General features: G+C 38.3%; 1 protein-coding gene across 1 annotated transcript; it reads left to right on the forward strand.

Moving 5' to 3' along the window:
• Window positions 1-9,803: 9,803 nt before the first annotated feature.
• npffr2a (neuropeptide FF receptor 2a) lies at window positions 9,804-25,171 on the forward strand. Its single transcript, XM_008336199.3, has 4 exons — window positions 9,804-10,171; window positions 16,613-16,947; window positions 22,664-22,763; window positions 23,684-25,171. Exons 2-4 carry the CDS (start codon window positions 16,620-16,622, stop codon window positions 24,534-24,536), a joined length of 1,281 nt encoding a protein of 426 aa, XP_008334421.1. The 5' UTR covers window positions 9,804-10,171; window positions 16,613-16,619; the 3' UTR covers window positions 24,537-25,171.
• The last annotated feature ends 321 nt before the right edge of the window (window positions 25,172-25,492 follow it).

Raw genomic sequence — 25,492 nt, forward strand, 5'->3', positions numbered from 1 at the left:
GTAGTTTGATGTATGATTCTGATAGAGCTGTACAAAACAAATGTCCATATCCTGGCCAGACAGGAACCTACGACAGTCCAGTTGCCTGTAACTTTACTACTTTGGATATTATATAGGTCTTTGACTCTTATGAACATGGGAGACGATTCTTTATTCATGACGCAAATGTCTGTTTATTGTTATTACAACAAGAACAAATAAGGTCCAGGACATTCTCCAAAACATAAAAACCTCAGATGTATTAGCACAGCATACAAAATAAATTGTACCATGTTGTGAGATGAGTGAGAATTTTGAAGTTTGTTGGTGTCAGGAATTACAGGCTTAGACCCAAATGCAGTCTTCTCCACTGAGGAAGTCTCTTAAACTAAAGGAGTCTCCATTTGGAGCACAGAAATGTCTTTCAACAAAAGTAGTCTCCGCTCAGATCTCAGGGAGTGGTGTAGCGACCTGCTCTTGACTGGGTTCTCCTCAAAACAACGAAATACCTTGAAAACCAGGGCACACGAGGATTGACGTGGATCGACCTGAAGGGTAAGTCTGGATCAAACAGGAAATTCACAACTTGACCGCGGCAACACCGTGCAGCCTCCATGGCATGATGAAAAGATCTGGCAGAGAGAAGTGTGTGGCCAACGCTTAAATACGTTGCCAGATCATCAGCATCAGCTGGAAAGCGCAGGTGAAGCTGATCGCCCTGATTTCTGCCCTGCAGCAAGCATGACAGTTGGAGAAGTTGCTTGATTGTCTTAATGCATTGCTAAGTGCTAATGTTGTAACTCACACTGACACCAAGCAGAGGTATGAAGTTAGTTAGTATTTAGGATATGAGACTATTTTGTTTGTTCCAATTCAAACGTTACAGCGGTACAGTGGGAGGTGGACTAAGGAATCAGATCACAGCAAATTCCTGGGGTAATTGCTTGTCAAAAAGGATGCCCTAAAAATAAGTGGCTTTCAATCGTTATTGTTCAAACTTCAGCGTCCCTGGTTTGTACATAAATTAGAGGAAGGAAGAGCGAGAGGTCAGTGAAGCACGGCTTTGTGACCACTGCCAATTTGTTAATGTTAAAAGCATCACTAAAATAATTTTCTTTCTTGAAAAAATAAATAAGGAAATATATATATTCAGAAGAGTCCTTTAGTTCTTTATTATCTGCCTTTGTTACTGCATGATATGCCAGACAGTTCAGACACCTCTCTTTTGCAACATTTTCCAGAAGCTTGGGGTCATTTAAAGGACAGCTGGGACATCTGTCCTTACACTCTGATGTTGTGAGGAAACAATTACCACTTCCACACAGAAGTGGTAATTGTTCAGGGACTTCATCGTAAAGTAGCTCTAGTTCAGTTCAGTTTATGTTCCACATGTTTGTGCCACTTCAAACAGTTGCTCAGCTTTTTGCACCCGTCTCACCTGCTGACAAGAACCCGTGATGCTGCCAGTTATCACCTCAGGCAGTAACTAACCCCTGATGTAGGGAGGGTAACAACAAAAAGGTTTTAGAGGTGGGACTTTATCGAAAGGTGACTGTGATGACCCTCCCCCTCCCCCGTAATGTCATTTGTGTCTAACAGCTGTTAAAGCAGGTAGTCATCACTACAGAGTACTCTGTGCAGCTGAGCCCAGTTAGCTCAAGCCATTAACTCACATATTTGTCTCTTCGTCCATTTAGTCTCTACAGGAATCCTGCTGCGATCATGTTGAATTTCAATTGAATTTCTTTCCCACGTTAAGTCTTTACAGAGGCAAAGATCACACTATTGGTTTAGGGCTGACTAACACTTAACATAGTGTGGTCTCCCGTTGTGATGTCCTTCTACCAGACACAAACATTTATAGTTCTACATCACTTCATACTGGTGGTGGTGGAATCATTGCCTTCACCTGCTGCAGTGATTAGACAGTCTGCTGCTCCCTCTAGAGCTCTGGTCTTTCATACAAGTTTTTCCTGACAGAGAGTTGGGGGAAGAAAAAACTTCAGCTTCGTCTCTGTAAGTGAAGTGAAGTGAAGTACTTCTAGACATGATGGTGTAGCCTCAGAACAAATCATGTTGCACAGCAAACAATGGTTTTGCATCATGGAGGAAAGACATAAAAATGAAAACAACCTCATAAACCTAAATAAAATGGTTTATTATATTTTTCTGCTTGCTTGTACCAAGAGGGAAAAAATAAAAATCCACCAGAAAGTAATTTCAAGAATAGTAAATGTTGCTTTACTGTTCAAATTTAGTTAATGATTCTCATTTACCAACAGGGGGTCACACGCTGAACAAGATTTCAAATAAAAATGACCATTTATCATGCAGATCCATTAGCACAGTGGTTCTCAAACTGTGGTACGTACGTGAGCACTCTCTAGTGGTACGCAGGGAAAATTCATTTTTTAACGTTTACATTTTCAATTGAATAAATCTGAAACATACCATGTACAATTAATACAACATTTAAACATAAACATCTTTATGAACATTTCTAAACATCTCTCCTGTGGTGGAAGCTAATAGTGAAGGTCTATGCTGCTATATTCTAATGTTGGTCGTCATGGTGGTACTCAGAGAGATCAAGGTTTTCTCAGGTGGAAAAAGTTGGAGAACCACTGTGTTAGCACATATTGGTATCAGATTCATTATTTGCAATTTTCACCAGATTCCGATATCTGATTCATTTTAGTAACTGTGGCTTCCTTAAACCAGTTTTGAATTATTACGATTTCCTTTGGTTGACAGACAATGTAAACAGTAAAGCATTCTTTAACTCTATCCTATTCAATTATAGAACAATTCCCACAAACTGCCTTTAGTCACAGGCTCTCTCTGCAGTTACTCTCACGGTAATGTTCTTATTGACTGAACAGAAATATTAAAAAAGGAAATGGATTTCCACAAAAAAGTCTTATACAACAGCCCTGCATGACAACACAAAAACGTCAAAAACATTTTCACAGAACTCTGTAATCTGGACCTCGACTGTCAGCTGCAGCGAAGAATAAGTTCCTTTGATCAAAAGTTCCTCCTTGGGAGCGACTGTGACTAACCATGAGGAGTTAATTTTCCATCTTTCTGAAGCAATTCATCACAGCATAGATTCTGTCATCTTGAAAATGGCCTCTCATTTAAGATGAATATGTTTATTAATTACATTATGTCTAAATGCCTAATAAGTATTATGTTGCATAAAACAATAAAAATGTTTTTTTCCCTCTTCTGTTCTCCAACACTTTCCATGAAATACAAACAACGACAGAAAAACTCAAACCAACCCAAAAAAGGAAAGTGAACTCCTTGTCATTGTGACACAGCACACCACTGCACACATCCAAATGCTTTTAACCCATCACTGAAGAGAACAGTGGGAGCAGTGAGTGGAGACGGTGCATTCTCAGAGCACCTCAGTGGTAACTTGGCAGCTGGTGGACTCGAACCTAAAACCTTCTAGACGCAAGTCCTTAACCACTGCCCTAAACTTAATGGAGAGCAGTCTTTTTTTAATACAATCCACCCCCTGCAGTGATATTATTGTCTTTGCTTCAATCAGTTTTAACAATGTCTTCAGTGTTTCTCTCCTACATTTCTTTACTTCATTTAAGTGACCATCTTTAGTTTCTCTAGTGTTTGTATGCCTCTCACCTTTCACTCAGTGTGTGTGTACCTGAAATGTCATTGCTCCTGTGTAACCTGCCACTGGCCAAATAAAAGAACAATCCCATCTGTATCTGTCCCATCTGGCGTCCAACCTTTGAACCCCTGATATTTCCATATTCATAATTCTATAGGTTTTTTTTTTTTTTTTGGACAAATATTCTGGGTTTTTTATCAGGATAACCTCCTTTGTGTCACATTGTTTATGCATTATAATGCAACTTAACAATGATTTTTTTTAGGCCTCATGCAATTTTAATGTGTTCACCATTATAATGTCACAAATGCAGAAACAGCTCAGATCTAAAACATAAACATAACTGAACTTAGAACATTACTATAGTAATGTCAGCTTGATTGCAGTGACTCATACAGTTAAGTAAACTACTGGAATGTTAATATTAACTTCCTTAGATTTGATTATTCAACGTAAAAGTACTCAACAAAAAACACTAATAGTTGATTTTGTCAACAACTGTACGGAGTGACTGTTATTTTTTATCGACTTACGACAACTTTCATTACATACGTTACACAAAGGTTTAACATGCAAACACCTTACAGAAAAACAACCAGTTGTGGATTGAACTAATGATTGTCTTCTATGACACAATACATCTAACCACTACTCCACAGTGTGGCCCCACCGGTATAACATGCACGTTACTGTTTCTGTTAAAAATGCTAAAAAAATATTGAAGAATGTCCTGTTTTCATTCTCACAAAATGTAAAGGTGGATTTTGATCCAAAACTAACACATGTGGCCTTTACTTTTTTTGTCCCACACTTATTTAACCGTGTGAGCTGTTCTGCAGATAAATATTTTGCAAAACACACCTTTTACCATGTCCAAATAAAGGAGGCCGAGTAGATTAAAGAAAAATTATTTTATCCCCAGCATATAATCAACTATTCATGGAACTGTTTCTTTTGTACATAAGCTGAGGACTTTATTTGTTTTCTATTTTATTTATTTTTTAAATCAAGTTAGCGATTGAATTCAGTAACATTATTTGAAGTATGCTTATTCTCTCCCTCTTCCTGCACGTTACTGCCAGTCCGGTTATTAGCTTAAACTAAAAACCAAACATTCCTTTTCAGTTATCGCTTCTCCTTCATCGTAGAGCAATTTGTATCATATTTATTTTACAAACACAGTGTTATTACCTAAGACCATATGTATACAGGGAGTACAGGGCTGTGTGGTATCTGGTTACAGTATATGATTTAAAGAGAAGTCTCGGAGAAATAAAGATAAGGAAACATTCTCTGCTTCACAGTCTGAACAGTGATGCAAAGCATTAGACATTTTAAAAGGTCTATAATTTGGACAAAATGATTGGACACTAGCTGTTAATAGTTGTTGTTAATGGTTTTTCTCTGAATTTGTTTTGACTTCTTTGTATCTAGTTTTTCTCCATCCAGTGTTAATTAGGTAAAGTGATGTAGACACGTGCTGCATGCTGTGTTTACAAAATTAAATATTGACACCAGTCTTGTCAAAGTGTGTGTGTCTATCATTTTGGATTTACTAGAGTCTTTCCAAAGACTATGCTCTCCCTACAGCAAGAGCTGTCCCAGATTTTAAAAAAAACAATCAGAGACTAAAAGCTGCCCACAATTTCACCATCAAAAGTACTGAACTAACAGGAACAAACAACAGCTTTACGTAATGCTCTGACAAAGGGATGACGTGTCATTGGACAGAACAATCGGACAGATGTGTCATTGGACAGTACCATTACTTTTCACTTGTTTTTTTATTTTTCTTTTAAAGTAAATAAAAACCTTGATAAAAAAAAACCCAAACACAGACAGCCACACTGTTGCCGTCCAAACCTGTTAGGGTCCCTGCAGTTTAATGATCTAACGGTGTGCAGTGAATTCAGAGTACCTCAAAGGCACACAATCTTGTAGGATTCGGAAAGGTTAACCATTAATTTTTAAAGCTGTGGTCTATTCGTGAAAGACAGGCACAAAAGATTCAGGTTAAGCATGTCACAGAGGTATCTGTGGGCGGGTAGGTGAGGGGTAGTCAGGGGCCGGGGAGGGAGGGTAAATCTGTTCATGCCTTCACTCTTTTTAGAGTCTTGCTGTTGTTTGTGAGTGGCAGTGTAGACGGACACCTGTTAATGTGGTTCGGTGGTTCCATTCACTCTCTCACTCACTTATAAGTTCAATGGTATGAATAATTTAACTGAACAGCTCTAATTCATGCATCAATATTTCCCCAGTGTGTTCTCAGATCAGTTGCTGTCAGGCAAAGCACACAGCTGCAGCTGAACAAGTGCAGTGCCGTCAGTCTCACAACGAGAAAAAAAAAACAATACCTTTCACAGTCCTAGCCAAGCATGAGTAATAGTCGTTTGTGCCGTGTGCTCTTGGGAATGGCCTTTAAAAGACGAATCTTTGCTCTATATGCTCTAAAGGTATGGAGTCTTAAACAGCACCAACTACTTGGCAGGGACACATAGTAAGGGTACGTCATCTTCTCTGCTCAGTAGAGGCCACTGCTATGGATATAAATGAAGTGCAGTGTTGCTGTGACAGTGTTTTACTGTCACTGCATGTTGATGGTCAGTCTTCGCCCACAGCCCTGGCTTCACTCACCCTGGGAGAATGCTCGGTCATTCTCATACTAATATCGTAAAACACTTTGAGCGAAAGCTTTCCAATGGGCAAGTTGATTAGTGACTGTGATGCTGACAGTTGGTCATCAAGGTGCCGTACTTTTCCTTTTATTAACTCTATTACATGTCCATCATTTTGACTGTCTTGGTCTTGAATGACCTCAATATGATGAAAAGGTTTTGGGTTCATTTTGTTTGTCGGTCAGAGCAGCGTCTTTTTTTTTCCCATTGCCATTAACTTCCACACTCACACCAAACAAGCAATATTTCTTTGGGTCTCAGACAAAACATTTACCTTTTAAGAAACATTGGCGTCTAGTCACAGGCACATATTATGTTTTTTTAAATTAAAATTAGAAGACAAAGGTAAATGAAAAACACAACAAAAGGCTGAAATGAAATGTACACGTGTCAAACTCAAGGCTTGGGGGTCAAATGCAGCCCGCCAAGCCGTTTTGTGTGGCCCACAGGTGCTTAAAAAACATTTAAGTCCATGCATCAGAGTTTCTTAACCTGAGAAATTAAAAGTTTTTGTAATCAATCGAATCAAACCGACCTTTTTCGTTCAATGGACTTGTTAGGCAGTACCACCTGTTACTACAGACCAGTACCAAGGTACTGAGCATTGAAGTATCATTACATTTTCAAAATCATCTTTTAGACCAGGGCTGCCCAATAAGATCAGGAGCTACCAGTAGATCTCAAGTGGAGTGCTGGTAGATCCTGAGAAATTACATTTAAAATAAACATTAAAAATGATTTAAAAAAAAAATTTAATTCTATTTTAAGATGCTAATCACTAGGGCTAAAGTAAGGATCATAGAAGTATTGAGTCAGACAGTATTGTGCCATAGAACTACAGCCATTTACTCAAAGTAGTAAATATATATTTATAGTTTTCAATGTAGGTAGATCACTTTACCCCGGTCATTTGAAAAGTAGCTCCCAAGCAGAAAAAATGTGGACACCCCTGGTTAAGACTCTATTTTGTTTGTATCAGAACCTGACATATTATTTTAAAATGCTGACAGACCATATCAAAAGTAAGTAAATAATTATGACTGGATTGTCTTTGAATGAAGTAAATTAGTAAAAATTAAGTACATTTTTTCACTGTGTCCCCCTGCGGCCCGATACTAAATGACCTATGGACTGGCATTGGTCCATGGACCGGGGTTTCTCTTTCATTTACAACCGGCCCTTCTAGGGGAACTGTATTGCTGATGTGGGCCCCCGGTGAAAATTAGTTTGACACCCCTGGAGTAGTGTTTATGCTTTTATAAGAAGATCACCTGTTTGAGCAGGTTTGACCATGTCGCAGGTTTAACACCGACTTTCTCAAACATTATATTTCATCTGAGATGTTCTGTTCAAGTTTCATTAACAATTCACTAAAGAGAACCTGAAGAGACATTTTTGTCTTCAGTGTTTTTTATTAATCAAAGGATAAGAGGTAAGGTTTCAGTGGACATTTCAGTGTCCTCCTAAATGGGATCCTTAGACAATTACCCACTCAATCATGTCGATGCTGCGAGAATACTAATAAAACATCACGCAGGGATACAGCGATTACACCGACTCTCAGTTATATACAGAATACTATTCCACAGTACTAAAAGCCACTAAACGCTTGGGCCTAGGAGTACTAGCAGTACAAAAACATTTGCGGGGAAAACAATGAACAAGATAAGACTCTGTTTTTGGCAAAACTACAAATCCAATTTCTACCAGTGAAACAACAACAAGAACTATGACCTGGTGGAATACACTGAGGCTTAAAAGCTGCTGGTTCAGACTTTATCAGATCACAAGTAGTTCAGACAGTGTAAATTGAACACAGTACACAGTAAACTGTCACTAAACATTAAGCTCCAACTGGCGAACATAAACAAACAAAGTGTTTTTATTAATTTTCAACATCTTTTTGGAGGGTTAGTTTTGTTCGATTTCAGCAGTGCCAATACAAAAAGCCCAACCCAAAGTATTTTAACAATTTAGCTCCAACAAGAATTGTTCATCCTTCATGTTCATTATTTGAGTCCTATCTGTTAAGAATGAGCAGGCAGTTTGGTTAGAAAAACTTTACTTTCAAACAAAGCTGTTCTTTTCAAACTGGGACATTTTCTCAACAATGAAAAAATTTAAAAACAAAAAGCTACTTATGTGAAAAATTCCTCCTACAAAACATCACTTCCCAACTTAGCCTGAAAGACTTTCATCAAAGTTGTATTTGTTAACATTGACTCTGATTGACGTGCTGAAGGACAGCACAGACTGACATAGCAAAGCGTCTCCATCGGCCAACTGATCGGATTTCTTCCAACGACACTTCGCTTCTTTCTTTTAACAGCAGTTCCGCAAACTCTGCGTTGAATTACAACGACACATTTAGTTTTGTTTTTTGTTTTTGTTTTGTTTTTTCCGACAGTTGAGCATTCTTGATTGCAAAACAAAATGAAATATTCTGCGTGTCATGACTGAGGTTCTTATAATATGTAAAAGCACAGATCCTGGTTTGCATGTCAAATTGAACAGTTATAAATATAAAAGTGAACAAAACGATGGCTTTTAACGGCCTAATTAGAGAATTCATTTATCTAAATGAACATCAATTACTAGCTATAAAATCATTTCACTTGTGCAGTAATGGGCAAAGTCAGCTGGCTCATGTAAATGAGTCGGCTGGCACCGGATTAACACTGTGAGGGAGGCAGCTCGACAGCCAATTATTCTTGAGCTGCTCTGTGGTGTGGCTAAACCTGCCTCAGTGTCGAACAAGCATGTCAGTGACGGAGCGGGGGTCTGGTCTGTGCGGACTTTGGCAAGGATCCTCTGGTCTTCCACTGCTGTCACATTCGTAAGGTGCCAGCCAATACATCATTAAGAAGTGTTTAATGAGTACATTGAAGATGAGATATCCGCCTTGAACAGAAGAGGCTGCTGGAATGGCAAACGAGCAGGTGCTCAGGAGGGCATCGACAAACAACAACAAAATAATTAAGCAAAATACAACCTTGTACAAAGTATAATTGTTTCGTTATCCTCTGCACAAAGGGGGATTGGCGCCATCTATCCCGTTTGATGAAGAATCCTCTATGAACCAAACAGTTTTTCTTTCTGATATGATAGGCCTGCCACTGGTTTCAGATTTAAACTGATATCTTCCAGCTGCTGCTGCTTAAGGCAACAGACTAATAAACACCGTCTGTAGTCACCATTTGGTTAATTGAATTGATTAATTTGCCTTAGTTGACATTTATTTCTTAATTATTTCTTCATAAAATTGCGTCGATAGTAGAGGGATATAGAGGGTCAGATGGCGGGCTTCTATGACTCTTGGGTCTAAATGTACCAGTTCAACATGTGCATCACTGATCTGCGTTCTCATCATCCCATTATAGACTCTCTTTAATCGCCAGCTCTTGACATTTGAGAGGATCGACAGCTATAAGAGATCAGAGCAGGATGAGTGTGTTTTTGTGTGTGTGTGAGAGAAAGAGAGAGAGAGAGAGAGAGACAGAGAAAGAGAGTGTGTGTGTGTCACACATCCATTAGTCTGTTCGTATAGCTGTAAACCCAACCCTCTCACTTTTGACGTCACGCAGCATATACGATGGATCCGGCTTTAAATCCCCCACTTGCGCACTGAGCGGCTCCACGCGCGCCCAGTTCCACACCAACTACAGCTGCACGATAACAGAGGACAGACTGACCGCTGCTGCCGCTGCCGCTGACGTTTGACTCCACATTTTTCCCAGACTTTCGACTGAGAATTTTCTCTGTGATCTACGCCAACTCTTTTTATTTGAAGGAAAAGTGGACTTTTGTGACTTTAAAAAAAAAAAAAAATCTTTTCCAGCACAGTCATCACCAGCTTTATTTGAAATTAATAAAGGTGAGTGAGTTTAAGAATCACATTTACCACAAGCTGCACGCGTGGGTAAAAAAAAAATCGTTGACATTTAACATTAAGATTTGATTTTGTGTTGTGCGTAAAGTTGGAGAAGACGCGGTCGAGAGACTCGCGCACATCGCGGTACGCTGACATCCATTCCTGGCTCTGGTTCGGTCAACTTTGCCCTCTCTAAGTCACATAAAGCCTGGGTCCACCGGACCTTTTTTTTTCCCCAGAAGAACGCGGTTATGCGCGCAACCTCCGCTCCCCCCAATCCCTGGGGGCGGCTGCTGGCACTGGAGTCGAACGAATTTACCCGAGCCACCACTGCATGAGATTCGTGCCAGTAATTACGGTTCGCATTACCATGACATAGGCTCAGGCTACAGGAGCCGTGGATCATGAAACATATTGCATGTGGTCCACATTACTAAAAGATTTATGGTTCATTTATAAATGAAAAAACCTTAAGTGTGGCACGAAATGAGAATGATCCATGAGCATCCACTGGAGGAAAATGCAACACGGTGGATCATTTCAACTAAGCAGAACAACATTTGGATTATTTTATGAAATAGAGGGAAGAAGAATCACAACCACATTTAACTCCCATCTCATCTATGTGTTGTGTTGTTAATTTGTACATTTTTAGGAAAACTTTTTGACTGACACTTAGTTTAAATAGATAATTATTAACAGGATTCTGTGCTGTACCAGTGTGGTCAGAAGCAGCGCTATAGGATTGCTGTTTTGTCATTATTGGTGGTAAAATGTGGTGCCTTGTTATAACTGAGGCGAACATCTTCATGTGGAAATATTTTTTTGCTGTTTTCATTCTTAATCAGTTGTAATGGTTTTGCTCAGTGGGGTGAGGTGTGGCGGGTGAAATGATGAACAGTAGTCCACAGTAAAAGTGGTACACGGTGGGTTAATGAAGTAGCAGTGACAAAATTATGACATCAATTATTATATATATATAGTAAATACACATCCCTATGGATCGAAGATAAAAAACAAAACAAAACAACCTTGAAATCAAAGAACCAACCACAAAGATGCAGTATTTATTATATCATAGTGTTTCATGACTAACTCCACGTCATTAATGAAACATTTCCTCTCAATCCTGATACACATGTTAATCCAGACTATATCTGGACCATTCCAGGCAGTAATTACTCTACATGACGTATTTCACTGGATTATCACGGCAGTTTTACGTGGTTCACATCAATAATGAGCTCTGTACCTCAATCCACCATTCCACCTCATCAATCAAAGCATGAATAGTAGTCAAAATAATTAAAATCCCTAAAATTCAGATGTAAATCACACCTGGAATAAAGCACCATTAACATCAAATCCCCGACATCAGTTGTGTCAGATTTCACACAGATTATAAAACTGGATTAAGCAACAGTACAAAAACTCTAGAATGATTAGTAATAATATTCAATATTCTTATATTCCTTATGTATGGATAAAGGGAAATACAATATTAGTGAATTGTTCCAACAATGTAGAAACAGAGCACCAGTGCTGTTTATGGTGCTGTATATGCTGACAGTTCAACAATTCTTCTTCTTCTTTTTCTTTCGCCTTTTTCAGGGGTTGCCACAGTGAATCATTGATTTCCATCTCTCCCTGTTCTCTGCATCTTCTCCTCTGACTCCAACTATCTGCATGTCCTCCCTCACTGCATCCATATATCTCCTCTTTGGTCTTCCTCCTTGTCTCCAACCTGGTAGCTCCATCTCTAACATTCTTCTACCAATGTATCCACTGTCCCTCCTACTATATCCTATCCTATCCTATGTAAAATCTGATAACTTGTTTGGTCCCAAACTTGTAAAATGTGTGTTTTACTCCCAAATTAAATGCCACTATAACCTATGACCTCTTAATTGGAAGTTTATCCTTAGCTGTAAACCTATCAGTGAAAGGGTTTCTAATGATTTTTGGTCAGAGAAACACAAACTTGGAGCACATGCCCCCACAGTAATGGGTTCGCCTTCATGTTATCATAAATGAAATCTAAATGATTCCAGAATGCAACACTAACATCTATGGTTGTTCTTTCATTTGCTGCATGAGCCTGATCCTATTTTTCTTGACTTAATTAATGCAGGTGCAAAAGAAAAGGATTAGAAAAAATGGAGGATTTACTAGAATATAGTAACTAAGTGGTTTTAGACCTTCCTGGTACTGTTTACATAATAAAAATTTTCAATAGTTTCCATTTTATCATGAAGTGAAATTTTGAACATAAACCAAAGACAATCAAAACTTATCTTAACAATGTTATTTGTTATTAATTAGTTCTTACACGCTTCAGTGATTTCACTGTATGTATAGAGATGAAAATATCTTTTATTTTAGAAAAATGATAGTGTAATTGTGCGATACAACTAATGGAACGTGACAGCAAAAAGAACCTTTTAGTTGTTAGCTTTTATCTCACTTTTATATCCACAAATGGAATAAAATATCCAGGGCATCTAGATGTAGTATGGATGACCCAGTTTTTCAGGCTGAGAGAGTGCGCATCTGACTCACATTGCTAATAAGACAGAGATAGAAAGAGCATGTGTGAGTAATTTCTGTTTATAGCCATTCTAGTACATACCGTTATAGCAACATTAGATTTAAAAGTAAACAATAAAAACTCATTTTAAAACTTGCCCTTTACAACGTTTACTGCTCATTGATGCTTACTGCATACTCCAGTCCAACCAAAAACAGGAAATACAACATAATATTTGATATAATGTCATCTTACAACCGTGCAGTAGTGTAGATGGCCATCACTGATCCTACTGTGTTGGAGAATCTATACTCAACACTGAATGTCAGCATATTATAATCCCCAGGTGACCAAGCAACCATTACAGAGCAGGTTCAAATAGACTGTGCAATGCCCAAGCAGTACAGTACATAAGTCTCCCAATGTAATAATTACTGAGTATGACTAATCTATTGGAATTTGGAATGATTGAGAGCAGATATGTCTCTGTCTCCCGGCTTCTCTGTCTCTTAAGTGGATTAACAATCTTGACAGTTTTTAAGATCAAATGCAGTCAGTATGTGGTTTAATTTTCTTATTACTTTTTTTAGTGACAGAAAAACAATACACTTGTTCTAACTCATTAAAAACAGACTTATAAGACTTATAACTCGGACTTGTGCGATAACACACAATCTCTATGTAATTATGCACCATTTAGGAAGCACACCATCAGAACCCAAAGTAAGGTGCAGATTTCACCCTAAAACCAAACTTTTGCATCACTGCGTATAACGAAGCCGCCTGGAATAATCTGCGACACAGAGATGAGAACAAAATGCACTTTTGACCTAGAAGCTTTTTATCAAAGGTCATATACTGCACCAGGGCAAGACTGAGAACAGCCACAAAAATGGTTTCTTCTAATTCAAGGATTTAAAAAGTGAGCTGCTCAGGCTATGTTGAAAAGGTATAAACACCACAGACCCATTGGTCAGCCAAGGATATGACAGATCCTGTTTACTTCCCCTCGAAAGTGGAAGGTGTGGAGCACAAATGGACAGCCATTTTCAGGTCTCTCCAGAGATGCTCAATTGGGTTTAGGTCAGGTCTCTGGCTGGGCCAGTCAAGAATGGTCACAGAGTTGTTCCAAAGCCACTCCTTGGTTATTTTAGCTGTGTGCTTAGGGTCATTGTCTTGTTGGAAGGTGAACCTTCGGCCCACTCTGAGGTCCTGAGCACTCTGGTAGAAGTTTTCTTCCAGGATATCTCTGTACTTGGCCGCATTCATCTTTCCTTCAATTGCAACCAGTCGTCCTGTCCCTGCAGCTGAAAAACACCCCCATAGCATGATGCTGCCACCACCATGTTTCACTGTTGAGATTGTATTGGGCAGGTGATGAGCAGTGCCTGGTTTTCTCCACACATACCGCTTAGAATTAATGCCAAAAGGTTCAATCTTCGTCTCATCAGACCAGAGAATCCTATTTCTCATAGTCTGGGAGTCCTTCATGTGTTTTTTGGCAAACTCTATGCGGGCTTTCATATGTCTTGCACTGAGGAGAGGCTTCCGTCGGACCATAAAGCGCCAACTGGTGGAGGGCTGCAGGGATAGTTGACTTTGTGGAACTTTCTCCCATCTCCCCACTGCATCTCTGGAGCTCAGCCACAGTGATCTTTGGGTTCTTCTTTACCTCTCTCACCAAGGCTCTTCTCCCATGATTGCTCAGTTTGGCTGGACGGCCAGCTCTAGGAAGAGTTCTGGACGTCCCAAACGTCTTCCATTTAAGGATTATGGAGGCCACTGTGCTCTTAGGAACCTTGAGTGCTGCAGAAATTCTTTTGTAACCATGGCCAGATCTGTGCCTTGTCACAATTCTGTCTCTGAGCTCCCTGGACAGTTCCTTCGACCTCATGATTCTCATTTGCTCTGACATGCACAGTGAGCTGTAAGGTCTTATATAGACAGGTGTGTGCCTTTCCTAATAAGTCCAATCAGTTTAATTAAACACAGCTGGACTCCAATTAAGGAGTAGAGTGTCACAGCAAAGGGTCTGAATACTTATGATGATGTGATATGTCAGTTTTTCTTTTTAAATAAATTTGCAAAAATTTCTACATTTCTGTTTTTTTTTTCTGTCAAGATGGGGTGCTGAGTGTACATTAATGAGAAATAAAATGAACTTTTTTTATTTTAGCAAATGGCTGCAGTGAAACAAAGAGTGACAAATTTAAAGGGGTCTGAATACTTTCCGTACCCACTGTAGGTACAGCCATTACCTACTGTCAAGACTGTCTGATCAGAGGTGGTGTTCTTTTATTAAAACAGCAGCAAAAAAGCCCTCTGACATGGAAACAAGACAAAGACATTAGACTGTTGATTAATTATCTGAGGCTTGATTAAGTTGAGATGAATTAAACGGGTAAGGTAGACACCCAGAAATGCAACATAAAAACCCATAACAAATCTGATATTCCTGAAATGATCTCTCATGTGCTTAGGCTGATCTCCTACATCAAAGGGTTCTTTGATGATACATCTTAGAGAAAAGATGTTGAAAACCATTTCATGTTTCTATAAGTGTCTAAGGGTCATAGCTTCAGCGTGACATTATGCAGATTACAGTATACTTTCTTATTCTGCTGTCTTGGTTCTATGTTCAGTAGCAGCAATTTTGTTTCTACTGCAGAAAAAGAGAATGACAGGTCATTTGTCATCCTGCTGTGGGACAGGATCCTTTAAAATGTGACTGTAACTTTTGAAGTGTTCGTATAGTGTTAAGGTTGCAGCATGGAGTAGAAACTCTTTCAGACGTGAAGTATTATTTCAGCAAAGTCTTTACAACTTGAATGCTTTTTGGATTTCTGGTGTCCAAGACAACAAACTAAGGGATTAAGTTTCTTTATCCGTCTCCGTCATACAAGTCCATCGATCTCTTTCTGTCTCACGGATAAAATCCCATTCCATCTTAAGCATCGATGGCTTGTCCTTTATTGAAATTTACTGTGTCAAGCAGTATTTATTCAGTATAAATCAAATCAAAAAATCAAATCAAATTTTATTTATATAGCCCACATTTACAAAATACAGTTTGTCACATGGGGCTTTACAGGGTTGGTAACATCCTCTGTCCTTAGACCGTCAGCCAGGGTAAGGAAAAACTACCGAAAGAGAAACCCTTTCAACAGGGAGAAAAGAGAAAGGTAGAAACCTTAGGGAGAACCACAGGTGACGGATCCACTCCCTGGACGGACAGACGTGCAATAGATGTTATCAGAACATACATTGTACAAATACATAAAAACCAATGAAGTAAAAAAAAAGTCGCAGTAGTGGTAGTGGCAGTAGTCCTGTGCTCCTCCTGTTCACCGGTGGCAGCAGAACTGTAAAAGAGTGTATTAGAGTGTAAAAGTATATTAGAATTGAAAACAAAGCACAACAAAGGTTAAGGTGAAAAACAAAGTTGACTCTAATCCTCTTGGCTGAGTCTGCCAACACTCTTCTGTTTGCTTTTGATTTGTTGATTTAAATTGATCAATTTTGTTCATATGTTTTGTTCATATGTTTTAGACAAAGTATGGCCCATGTAGACCGGAAGGATTGGAAATATCCTGACAGCAGTTGCGTATTTGTGCAGGAGGGATGTGTTGTTTAATGCAATGTACAAGTGGACCTCCTGGTCCAGTGGTTTTTGTTCCCCTCCTGAGCAAAGCAAATGAAACACAATTAACTAGAGTGAAAGATGTTGTGCTTCATGGCACAGACACTGTCAATAGGCAGAGAACATACCCAAGTACTGGGATGACAGTAGAGAGTCCACATAAGATGTGACACGGGTTGTTGCAAAACAATAGATATTTCAACGGTGAACTGTAATCTACATTTTGAAGAAGCAAACATGACTGATTGTAGTGTTTTTCCCATTGTTTCTTCTTCAGGTTTAAAATGAATGACGAACTTGATTCAAACCTGACTCTACTTTACAACAACTGGACATATTACAATAACACCTTGGAGCCTTTCGTACCGAGGAACAACATAACCTATGTTGGATATTACCTGCACCAGCCGTCCACTGTGGCCATCTTCATCGTCTCCTACCTGCTGATATTCCTCGTGTGCATGGTGGGGAATGGAGTGGTTTGCTTCATCGTGCTGAGGAGCAAAAACATGCGGACGGTTACCAACTTGTTCATTTTGAATCTTGCGGTCAGTGATCTCCTGGTCGGGATTTTCTGTATGCCTACAACACTACTTGACAACATAATTACAGGTGAGTGACACAGTGTTTACCTCTCAATGTCACTGTGTTGGACTCTGTGTTGCACACCAACAAAACTGATTGTGTCATTGTGTCCCGAATAATACAAAAAGTACAGAGGTGAACTCAAAACGGGTTTTACTCTGTGCTTCCAAATAAATACAAGCAAATCTTTCTTTTTTTTAACCTTTTCACAGCATTTATTCTCTTGACAAAAGCACTGGGTTTAAAACCCACTCCTGAAAATCAACAAATCAGTTCTTCCTTTCTTTTTGACTGTTACACTTCAAACAGCAGAACAGCAAAGTGAAGTGGCTCTTATTGTGACCACTCCATGTGAACGTGCAACAAATGTGACTAAACGTAAATAAACAAGTAAGAAAAAAAAGGGCACTGAATGAATGTGGATCGGATGATTGATTATCAAAGCAAGAAAGGCTTTGTTGGTTGGCAATACATTTATCATAAAATGAAGTAATGCAAAACAATACATATACAGTACCATTCTGCATATAACTTTAAATTTGTGTTTTCTCGTTAAAGTCGACCAGATTGTTTGCGTACACATGTGATTCCGGGCTAATGGTACCATCAATAAAGTTTTCACTGCCTACATTTGCAGTCAGTACCTTCAGACTATTGGTAATCAATACAGGCCAATCTTTCTCTGACACTATTCCTGGTAGTTACTCGTGCCTTGTTGCACATGTTAGAAAATGAACCAGTTCACTCAAGTCCTAATTTTTAAGATAGAAATGATGACGTTGATGTTTTCGGTCAGTGTTACAAACCTCTTGACCCAAAATGTCCCAGCAGAGGCTAAGGAATCAAAGGGAGCTGGCTGGCTCCCAAATAAAACCGTTCACCAGTGTCTTCAACAAGAAATGATCTGCAGTTACCAGTGTAGGTGCTGTGTGTGATATGAACAGTCCAATGAGGTGAAATACACTAAATGTTTATGCAAAAAGCTTTGTGCAGCTGTGCGAAGAAATTAGTTTCACTCCGTGTGTGTTCACATTTCCAAGTAATGTGCACTCAATAGCCCCTTTAAAATGTGAACTAACTGGTATAGAGTGAGCAGAACATTCTGGGAGCTGTTGGTCTACTTGTGATCTCTCCTCCCATGCAGTAAATTAAAAGATCAAACAAAAGTGCGTTAAACATGTTTTGAAATAAAAGGATGAAATGATTTATTTATTTACATAAATATACGTTTGAGGTTGATCACATGATACCACCCTTTGAAGTTAGAAAAACAAATATCACAGCCAGGCTGAAGGTTCAGGAATGCAGTGGTCTGCTATCAATGTACACATAAGATTAAAGCATTTTAATTATTAAGTAGATTTGACTCCTCGAATTCTGCAAGTGTTGTGTTGACACAAGCAAAGTAAAGGCCATGGTGATTTTTAAATTCAATACAATTTTTTTTAATCATATTGTTATAAATTATCATCTACATTTAAAGAGGATAATTTAAGCCAAATTTTAAATCTGCAAAGACCATTGAGAAAAACATCTCTAGTGAGTTTTTACAAGTATATTGACTGGCCCAGAGGGCTTCTGGTTTAGGGTGAAAAAGTTATGAGGGATTTAAACTTAAACTTAAAGGGATTTAAACTTAAACTTAAAACTTAAACTTATCTTTATTAGTCATTGTGACACAGCACAGCACAGCACACCATGCACAACGAAATTTACCCTCTGCATTTAACCCATCACCAAAGTGAACAGTGGAGCAGTGCTTGAGGACAATGCCATGCTCAGTACATCTCAGTGGCAACCTGGCAGTTGGTGGATTCGAACCTGGGGCCTTCCGGACCGAAGTCCGCCTCCTTCACCACTAGGCCACCACTGCCCACTGGATCGTCACATTAGAGCATTGTTTCCCAAAGACTGGGTCGTGACTCTTAGGTGGGTCGCAAGAGAGTTATTTTGGGTCGTCTCACATCATGTTTCCCAGGAGTTTACCAATAATGTCTATTGACTTGGATCGTGAAGGTTTGTCTGACTTTTAAAATATGGGTCCCCAGAAAAAAAGTTTGGGAAAATCTGCATTAGAGTATGAGTTAGAATTATAGTATTGTTGTCGATACTGATCCTGTTATTGTACATATACATAGTTTAAATGTTTCATTAGTATGACACTGTCATTGTGAACGGGTGCAGTTTATATACATTATATTGCCCTCCATTGGATAAGCACTTTGCTTTTTGCCAGCTTCCTTAGGCTCTGATAAGGAACAGGTGCAGAAAAGATGGATGGGCCAACGACACAACAAGAATTGAATCAATAAATAAGTAAAATAAAATCGCCATGCTTGCAGCCACTGCAGCATCACCTTTGTTCACTCACTTTAGAAATTGTCAGATTGTGTGGTGTTTTTCAGATTCTGCAGATAATTACACACCAATTATTTTCCCTATTGCCTTTTGACAAGAGCTCATTTCAGCCATAAATAATGTAATGAGTCATTATTGTCTAAATCCAGCATTTGCAATTTACAGAGAGCTGAATATGTAATAATATATCCCAAGAGTAATACCATTACTCACAATTAAAGACAAATGAATAAACAGTTTGGAAAAATAATGAGATTTTTTTTTTAATTCAACAACCACAATTGATCAGTCTCGTTAAAACCTTGAAGAGCTTGATTTTAAGCTTCCGTATAACTTTTCTGCCACATTTAGGATGTGCAATAACACACATAACTGTTTTGTACTGCTGATTATTATATAAGAGTCTTAAACTCTTATGAGTATGTTGACCAAGGTAATAAATGTTTCTAATCTCATTTCACCAATAGGCTTAAAAGTCATGCAGTTTCTTCACCAAGTCTCTTTTTCTAATTTTTTTTTTTGCTTGCCTGAACCCTTTCACTTTTTGTCCCAGTTTGAAATTTCTTTTATACTGATAAGGAAGTCCTCTGGGACATTGATTCCCAACCACTGTGTCGTGGCACACTCTGCTCTAAGAGATCATTAGGTGTACCACAGAAAAATATCCAATTTCACTTAATTGGCCTGAAACTATTATTATTTATTGAAAATATTTTTTCTTTGTTTGTCAATGCATGACAGGCAGAAAAAATAAACAATCTTCCATTAGTTGGCAGCAAATGGTTAGGAAAAACTAAAAGAAAACTGAAACAACTGTTAAAGAAGATCTTTGTGTGTTTCTTCAATTCCTGCAGGTATATCAACAATGCCTTCGGCTAAACAGACCAAGGTTTTAGTAAATTGTGAGTAAATTAATCCAGGTTATTATATTTTAATTGCATATCCTTTTTTGAGTTTTTGTTTGGTGCTGTGTGGATTGGTTGGGAAACATTGCTCTAGGACTTGAATTTTTCCCTTCTATCAAAGCTTTCTACACAAAACAATGTGTTTAAATAAACAAGCAACCAAATATGTTTATATTCCACTAAGAAGAAATAGATTGGTGATTTAAAAAAAAAAGTCATAAAATGTTCTTTTCGTCATTCTGCTTGTTAAAATACAAATGATAAACGATACATTTCTATTTTCAGTTTTTTATTTAGTGTATCTAAATCTTACCTGCTTTATTTGGAAATGTTTGAGACATTTCTAAAGGCTTTTGGTGTTTTGAATGTGAATGGAGTCATTATGAATTCATTGCTTTATGACAACACGTTAAATGTATGTCTTTGACAAAAAAGTAATTTAATAACAATCATTTAATCAAAACATTATTCCACCCAGGAATTGATCGTAGACTAACCTGTTCATCAAATGTTTTTTCACATTACTGTTGACGTTTTTGAACTGTGATCTGTTCAGTTTAAGGTTGTCACTCAAAACGCAGCAGGCATTTATTAAAAAATCAACAAAATTTACAGCTTGTCAGCAGGGAAGTTGTCTTGTTAGCAATTTGGTGAGTAATTAAAATAGAGTGTGGGGTTGTGCTAATCCATGCTCTTTCAGGGAGGAAATGCTAATATTTGAATGGGAATAATCTAAACAACATTTTTAATTGACAAAAGCTGTCATTTAAAATAAATGCATGATTGAGGTAAATAGTTTGAACATATATGAAGAGGTTTTGGTTTTTGGTGACCAGTGAAAACATTTGCCCCTATTTACCTGTTATGTTATACAATTAGTTCAGGTTTGTTTATTTTCTATAAAAAATGTAGATTTGATGGTTACAGAGAAAAGATCTTAGAAGGGAAATTGCGAGATAGTACTTAGTACTAGTAACAGGTCTGGACTTCAGCCCAGCTAATCAAAGGCCTCATTCTGCTGAAAATACAAAACTAAAGAAATGTTTTGAGTCATCAACATAGGGTAAATACCAGTCTTTAGATACATCTCTGGAATAAAGAAGTAAATAAATGCACATATAGAAAATATTCCACAATGGAATCCCAAATTTAGCATCTTTATGCTGCACTCAAATCACCATTGATGCAAAAGAACACTTGAAACACCTGCATCCTGCCAAAGTCTTTTCTACGAGACCAGCTGACAATCAACAACAGAAGGCATTACTTGGGTCTTGACAGAAACATCAAGAAGAGAGAACAAGAGGAGCTTAACAAAAATACATAATGCTGACACAAAGCCTCATAATGGAGTAGCACACAGCTTTGAAGATTACAGCACAGGTGTGTGTTACCAGAAAAACCAGAGAAATGTTTCTAACAAATTCATGGATCACAACATCTTACTGAGCTGGAACCTTTAGCAAACAGACACAGGTACATCAAAGTTAATCTTGTCAAATGTGTGAAGGTTGTAAACAAGAAGGGGATTAAATTAAAAATAATGAATGAGGAGCTGTTTGCAAAATAGGCCACAAGACACCAGGCACTGATCCTGAAGAAATGTCACTAAGAATCATGATCCAAACTCTATATCCAAATGACTGAAGCTAGACTTCTATTTCATTAGACAACAACTAGAAATATCAGCAGTCTTCGAGAGTATAGATTTACACCAAAACATTTGGAGTAGAGAGCACTGCCGGGAGGTAGGAAGAAAACATTTCTTTGGCCCTTGCTGAAGACATTTTTTTCTAGTGGCAGGAGGCATACTGGGCCCACCTCGAGAAACTCAACAACACACAAAGCTACATATTAGGGTGTCAAGACATTAGCATAAAGATAAAAATTCCCACCTTCAACAGCAGTGTTACTAATAAACGACCAATGCTTTTGGAGATTCACAAGTAGAGAGTGTCTGCTTATTAGGTTTTTGTTTGTTTTTTCTTCAGAGCTCTATCAGCAGTACAGCAGGAACCAAGCTATTGTTGAAGCTGGACATGCTTCCTTTAGCTTTGCTAATGTTGAGTGATTTACTGTGATATTATTCAGGAGCAGAGCTGCAGTGCAGCTGACTGTCATGGACAGATGTGTTGTGAGCTTCTGAAGTGGTCTCGCTGAAGCTTTTCAGTTTTATTAGAATTGGTGACCAAAGTTAGAGAACACAAAGTGCATTAAGGGTGTAAGTAATCCGGGTCAGTAATTTGACCATTGGGCAGCTTCTATTATCAGTTCAGTTTCAGAACCTATTTTAGTAACAAGTGAAAGAACACCAAAGAAGAAGCTGTGATTTCCTCTCACAATAAGCTTGCATACTGCAGGTTACTGTTGATTACTCCAATTTCTCCAATACAGTACACCTACACTTCAGTTGCTCCCATGCTGCCTGTCTTTTACAATTTTAACTAAGCTGAATATACTGTATCGTCCCTGTCAAACAGGATGGCCATTTGGAAGCTTGGTCTGCAAAATGAGTGGCATGGTCCAAGGCATCTCGGTGTCAGCATCTGTTTTCACCCTGGTAGCCATTGCAGTTGACAGGTATGATGGCTGTACTTTTATATTATTGCAAAATATATATTCATATAGTCACCGTTACCAAACATGTATCAACTGTATTGAACAGGTACATATAAAAGTCAGAGTATTTATAAGCAAATCAGACTGTATTGTCATTTTACCAAGGAGAAGACAAACAGTTCCTCGAGCTATAAAAGTGATGGGGGTGACATTTTAACAATGTGATGACCTCCGACATCGGATGTGACAGTGTTGCGTTGTAACCATTTGAAAATCACAGGGGATGTCTGTGCCTGTTGAAAGGACATGCAAAACAATTTGGTATTCCAGAAGAAAAATTCCCATATCACTGAGGCACCTGATCAGAATAAACCTGAAATATCTGGGGGATAAAAGGCTGTCCTGTGTTTGGCAGCTGTGGTTACACAACATTCTCTATGAAGACTTAATTTTATAACTTCAATATTATAGGTAGTAGATATTTGATGATTGGTTATAACATCAGTGTCTAGATTAGTCATTAATCTCTATTAATTTTAGGATTTTTTTTAAACCCATACTATTCATTACATAAAGTTGAGACTATTAGTATTTTATGAAAGCAAATCTTGATTATGAAGAAAATAAATAAATAAAATAAAACAAAAACTCAAGAACTAGCCACCTAGACAGTAATGTTCCTCTAGTCTAGTTACAAGTACAAACAAGTACGGAGTACAACTTTTCAGTACGATTTGACACAGTCTTAAGCAGTTTTTAGAAACTAAGCTAAAAAGTTACCTTCACATGACTTACCAAGAAAAACTTAGAATTAATTAGAATTAATTTGAGTAAATATTTATATTGTTTTCATGTTTGTAAAGTGTGTTTTCGAGTGTAAAACTGTTTAGTAGGTGTAATCACTTTGTTTATTGGCCCTGTTTTTGTCCTCACTTCTCCAGGTTCAGATGCATCGTCTATCCATTCAAACAAAAGCTCACCATATCCACAGCCACCTTGATAATAGTCGTTATCTGGGCCCTGGCCATATCCATTATGTGTCCTTCTGGGGTGATGCTACAAGTGACTAAGGAGCAAACCATTCAAGTGTTACTGGGATATGACAACAAAACTACTCCCTTTTACTGGTGCAGGGAGAACTGGCCGAACCAGGAAATGAGAAGAATTTACACCACCGTGTTGTTTGCCAACATCTACCTTGCACCTCTTTCTCTAATTGTGATTATGTATGCCCGGATTGGCATCACACTTTTCAAAACAACAGTTCCGTCAGCAGGGAAGCCAGGCCAGAACAACCGTTACACAATCTCCAAGAAAAAGCAAAGGGTGATTAAAATGCTTTTAATAGTTGCACTGCTATTTATTCTCTCCTGGTTGCCGCTGTGGACACTCATGATGCTGAGTGACTATGCCAGCCTGACTGAGCAACAATACAAAATTATCAACATCTACATTTACCCATTTGCCCACTGGCTTGCCTTTTTCAACAGCAGTGTCAACCCTATTATATATGGTTTCTTCAACGAGAATTTCCGTAGTGGATTTCAAGCTGTGTTTAAATTTAGGCAGTGTGCAGTCGATGGACAGCAGCAGAAGACCTACTCGCAAAGACAGCAGGGGAACACTGTGTTGCCTGCAAACAATGTGCCATCCTCTCTGGAACCTATTTCTCTCAACAGCATGGACAAATCCAGCTCCAGGAGAAACAACCATGTCAATGAACAAGACCTAGTCATGGAGGACCTTGATAAAGCTTCAGGCAGTAGTGGGGGTATAACAGCTGTTTCAATCTAAAGACACAGACACAGACATCCAAGGTAACATGAAGAGGTTTTAACACACGGATAAAATTGCCCTCATCTTTTAAACCTAAAACTATGACTTAGTGGTAAACACAGGTCTATCTCTAATGAATACATTCAAAACAATTTTATCAAGGTCAGATAAAACGACCAAAGCACAAAAAGTCTTTGGGTATTTTGAAGCAATTTTAAAGCATCCTTGTCAGAGCCTGAATATTAGATTTTGATCAAGTATGACATGTATGTAGATTGTATGACATGGAGTTCTATTAAAGCAACAGCGTGGGAGTGACAACTGATTTGCATTTCGGTTTGTTCTGCCTTGTTGTAGTTGGGAAAAACTCATACGAGTTTAAGTGATTGACATTCTCATCCTGCTTCTGTTTGTTCTGCAGAACAAATCAAAATCAAATAACAGAGAAATCATTGTACTAAATCAAACAACTCTCAACAATGTGTGAGTCAATTCTGTTTCAAAGGAGATAAAACCACAGTGGGTAAGTTTGATCGTTTTTATATTTAACTGTTAAAGAAAACAAAATGTACAAAATACACTACGGCACATGAGATTAGAAGCCAGTGGCACACAGTGTCAAAATGAACAAATACAATGACTGATGTCATCACTCCAACAATTATTAGAATAATGAACATTGTTTTCCAAAAGAAGAAAATGGCCAAACTTAATTCATTTTAAATGGCATATTTGTCAGAGATATGCTTATTGCTAACTGAATGTGTTATTCTCCTCTGACTTTGTTTATGGTTTTTATACTGTTATTCTGAACCCTTCACTGTATGCAAGGTAGAACCAGACTGAACATAATTTACTTATGAATATTTCTTTAACCTACTGAATGTGCCACGTGAATCTTGCAATGTTTTTTGGGGGGAGGGTGGGGGGGTCAAGGGGGGTATTTCTGACGTACACATCTTGTGCATTTAGCC

This window comes from Cynoglossus semilaevis, chromosome Z (assembly GCF_000523025.1).
Source record: "Cynoglossus semilaevis isolate Cse_v1.0 chromosome Z, Cse_v1.0, whole genome shotgun sequence".
Taxonomy (NCBI): Eukaryota; Metazoa; Chordata; class Actinopteri; order Pleuronectiformes; family Cynoglossidae; genus Cynoglossus; species Cynoglossus semilaevis.